General features: G+C 31.0%; 1 protein-coding gene across 1 annotated transcript; it reads left to right on the plus strand.

Moving 5' to 3' along the window:
• Positions 1-943: 943 nt before the first annotated feature.
• Positions 944-2,613, plus strand: LOC133796464 (probable CCR4-associated factor 1 homolog 6). Its single transcript, XM_062233989.1, has 2 exons — positions 944-1,402; positions 1,542-2,613. Exon 2 carries the CDS (start codon positions 1,615-1,617, stop codon positions 2,446-2,448), a length of 834 nt encoding a protein of 277 aa, XP_062089973.1. The 5' UTR covers positions 944-1,402; positions 1,542-1,614; the 3' UTR covers positions 2,449-2,613.
• Positions 2,614-4,477: the final 1,864 nt, after the last annotated feature.

Below are 4,477 nucleotides of genomic sequence, written 5' to 3' on the forward strand. Positions count from 1 at the left end.
TTGATCTATTCTGGGTATTTGGTTTACAAAGTATATGGCTCTTCAGAGACTATTTTTTCCAACCCCTATCAACTCCCAGGGTCCCCATATTTATAGGAGAAGGCACCTGGAAGTTGGTAGGGAGGTCATCACGTGACCTTACCATTGGTCATATCAACTCTGTAACATTTATGATTAATTCCTAAACCTGACACATAAGTGTGGTCTAATCAGTATGTAAGGAGATAATGGGCCGCACGGCCCAACCCAGCCGTGGGTGTCTGAATGCGCACGTTCCTGATGCGTGCCCGGAAAGTCAGGGAGACATCGGACACGTGATGTCAGATATAGGCACGTTTATCTTGCGTGTGTTGACTTTACAAAGGATCAGAGATCCACGAGCATCAGCTCGCACAACGAGCTGCTTTACCGACCCAACCTTAGGCCTTAAGGACTCCTTCCCCCAACCTTGGGTAGCATTGGCGAGGTCTTGAGGATACCTCGAGCTAAATGAGCCACGACCTGGAAAACAAAATCTCTGACCTGGGGAAGTTCTCGGACTAACCTTGATTAGTCCGAGGCTCGACCTTCTAATCAGCCCGTGGGAAAACCAGGGCGTACAATAATGATTCCTTATTAATTAAAAAAAACTCAAATTATTTTTAACACTTTTGTTATTTTCAATCATTTTATTTTATCTTGTTTTCATAATATTTTTTATGAAATAATGTATATTTCTTTTAAAAAAAATGTGAGCATAAGTTGAAAAAAAATTATATATTAATTTTTTTATTAAAATGTCTTAATCAAATTTTTAGGTTCAGATATAATATACCATATATAATTATTTTAATAATTCACCAAGTGTTTTATAATTTATTAAATCGGTTCTCCTCTTACTTTAATTTTTTAAAAGAAAAAGAAGATTTTATTCTTTACTTTTTTAAAAAATAATTTAATTTTTGTTTGTTTTGAGCAAATTTAATTTGTGTTTAAATTGCTTTTATTTTGGTTTGATTCTTCCACTGTTCTGGTGTAGTAGTAATGATTCAAATGAATGAGGAGGTGGCCCTGACCTTTCTTCCTTAATTTTCTCTCCATATGACCTTTTTATTTTCTTTCCAACCAAACAAAAAATAAATAAATATTTACTTAACGAAATTCAAAATAAATACAGTCCAAGATTAAATTATAATGAGGTAAATCCCGAAAAGGAAATCAAAAATCACAACCTCCATTTATTTTATTTTTTTTATTTACAAAAAAAAAAAAAAATCTTATTCCTCCTTCGCCGCCTCCTCTTCAACATATATATTTTTTCCTTTGTCTGAAACCCTACAAAAACGTCTTCTCCTTCCTCTGTATCGATGTTACCCTAATCACGATCCGCGGTTCTCAATGCTCAGATATTCCCTCATCTGAGGTCAGTTTCCAACTTTCCCCTCAATCTTCAATTTGTTCTAGGTTTTACTGTTGTCAATTTCTCATTTTGTTTTCATCTGTCTTAGGATGATGTTGATTTCTCCAATTAATTGCTGAAATTGTTGAAATTTTCGTTTCAGATCTCCTCGGATCGATTGGATGCGTTTCGTGGTTTCTGGGTCTTAAATTTAAAAAAATTTGTGGGCTCAAGGAATGTCGCTCTTGCCGAAGACCGACTCTATTCATATTCGCGAGGTTTGGAATGAGAATCTCGAAGAGGAGTTCGCTTTAATTCGAGAAATCGTCGATGAGTATCCGTACGTCGCTATGGATACGGAGTTCCCCGGAATCGTTATCCGCCCAGTGGGAAATTTCAAGAACAGTTACGACTTCCATTACCAGACCTTGAAGGACAACGTTGATATGTTGAAGTTGATTCAATTGGGCTTAACATTTTCCGACGAGGAGGGCAACTTACCCTCTTGTGGAACCGATCAGTACTGCATTTGGCAATTCAATTTCCGCGAATTCAACGTCAATGAAGACGTATTTGCCAACGATTCGATTGAGCTATTGCGCCAAAGCGGCATTGATTTCAAGAAGAACAACGAGAATGGCATCGACGTTAAGCGATTTGGGGAGCTCCTAATGTCATCTGGGATTGTGTTGAACGACAATGTTCATTGGGTGACTTTCCATAGTGGGTATGATTTTGGGTACTTGCTTAAGCTCTTGACTTGCCAGAATTTGCCAGAGACCCAATTGGGGTTCTTCAATTTGATCAACATGTACTTCCCAACAGTGTATGATATCAAACACTTGATGAAGTTCTGTAACAGCCTTCATGGGGGATTGAACAAGCTAGCAGAGTTGTTGGAAGTGGAAAGAGTCGGCATATGTCACCAGGCAGGTTCGGATAGTTTGCTTACTTCTTGTACATTCAGGAAACTCAAAGAGAACTTCTTTAGTGGTTCTATGACGAAATATGCTGGTGTTTTGTATGGTTTAGGCGTTGAGAATGGACAGAATATTACTCAGCCTTATTGAATTTGTGAGTGAAAAAAAAACAACAAAGTCACTATAAGATTAGAAAGCCTGTGAATGCATTTTCATCTTTCTTTTCTTCTCCTTCGTATCCATGTTTTCTAATGTGCACTTTTGGTAGCAAGTTTCTTTATTTATGAAATTTTTTTATACTCCTATTATCTACTACTATAACTATTCGTGTTTAAACTTCATTTCTTTAACACTTTTGATGCTTTTGTTGAGCTCATTTGCACATAATCTCATCATTATGTTAGGCATCTTAAAGATACATCTTTGCTCTAACTGGACATTTCTTATTGAGAAAATGATACCTACTGGGACATTTCTTGTCTAATTAACAATAGTATGTGCACGATGTGCTTTGATAATTTGTGTATAGTTTTTATTTTCTGGAAAAAATGTCACTGAAAGTTTTTTTAATTATATTTTCTATATATGGTTTGCTAAGTCTTTCCCAACTAGAAAGCGAAGCTAAAACTTTCATTTTCGTGTCGTTTTATGGATCAGTCGTTCTATCATTTTGTATCCTATTTTGCTACTTCAACTTAATGTTGTTGGATTGTTAGCATTTTCTGTTGAAGATTAAATAGGTTTTATAATTAAAGCTGGTTGATACTGTTTTTATCTTTCTATAAATGTTGTAGATAGTGTAAATTCTTAATGACAAGATAAATTTAATAAAAAAAATTGACTTAAAAGGGGGTTAATTGTGAGTTTAAGCTAAACTTCACATTCACATTCATTTTTTATTCTCCATCAGGAATGGGAACACGACATGTCGTTTGTAAGTAAGGATTTTATTTTTAGGGACACGTTTTTACTAGTAAAGTACTAAGTTTTGAATTTGTGAAGAAAATTCCTTTCTTTGCTTTTTTTTTTTAAAATAAATAAAAGTAGTAACTCTTCAGAAAAACATTTTTGAATAGTAAAATACTACTTTTTGAATTTTTTGAGAAAAAATATATAAAAAGTGTGTAGATAAGGAAATTTTTTTATTTTTAATTGTTTTTTATTTTTTTCCAGTTAATTTTAACGGAATATTTTTATATTTAACAAAATATTCTTATATTTAAGTGTAAATTGTAAACATGACTTAAATTTAAATAGCTGAATAATTAAACAAAATAAAATAGGATGTTTTTTTAGATATATTATAATAATAATTATTTAAAAATAATAAACTAATATATTTTATAACTTAAATAAAATTTAATTAAACTGAAATTTAATATTATATTAAACATATAATATATTCAAATTTAAAACTTAGAACAAACATAAACTTTAGCAAAAAAAAATAATAAATTAATTACAATAGTATATTTTATGATAATTTAAATAATTAAATCATATTTATTTAAAAATAATAAAGGCATACATATCAGTTTTTTTTTTTATAAATTTGTGTGATAGTTTATTTTTTATCAAGTAATTGGAACTCTTTTTCTTCATCAGTTTCACCAAAGGACATTGTAAGATACATTAGAAACTAAAAATAATTTATGCATATATACTACTGTCTACACTATGACTTTTTCTATTCTTATTTTATTTAGGGATTAACACTAAAATGAGATATTTAGAGGATATTAATTAAAGAGATAAAAATAAATCATAAGGAATTCTTAATTTGTGCATTGTAAACTAAACACTAGAACAATGAAGAGATTTGATTATTTGATAATAATGAATCAATTAACATTATGCAGTATTTGTACTAAAAAATGTATATTTTAAAGAATTTATACATTTTTGGAACCTGTGTTTTGACAAATTACTTTTTGGACCCTATGTTTTGTAAAATGGTTAAAATAGAACCCTAAACCCTATTTTGGTCAATATTTTCTCAACTAAAATCACAAATAATTTACCAAACTAACAATTTAGAACAAAAATAAAATCATTCTGCTTAAAAACTATATTGTTATATTCAATTTTTTCTTCATCAAAATTGAGTTTAGAGTTCTATTTTAACCATTTTACAAAACATAGGGTCTAAAAAGTAATTTATCAAAACACAGGGTCCAAA

This window comes from Humulus lupulus, chromosome 8 (assembly GCF_963169125.1).
Source record: "Humulus lupulus chromosome 8, drHumLupu1.1, whole genome shotgun sequence".
Classification (NCBI taxonomy): Eukaryota; Viridiplantae; Streptophyta; class Magnoliopsida; order Rosales; family Cannabaceae; genus Humulus; species Humulus lupulus.

Coding starts and splice junctions, on each gene's coding strand:
- LOC133796464 (XM_062233989.1), top strand. CDS start 1,615: ATGTCGCTCTTGCCGAAGACCGACTCTATTCATATTCGCGAGGTTTGG.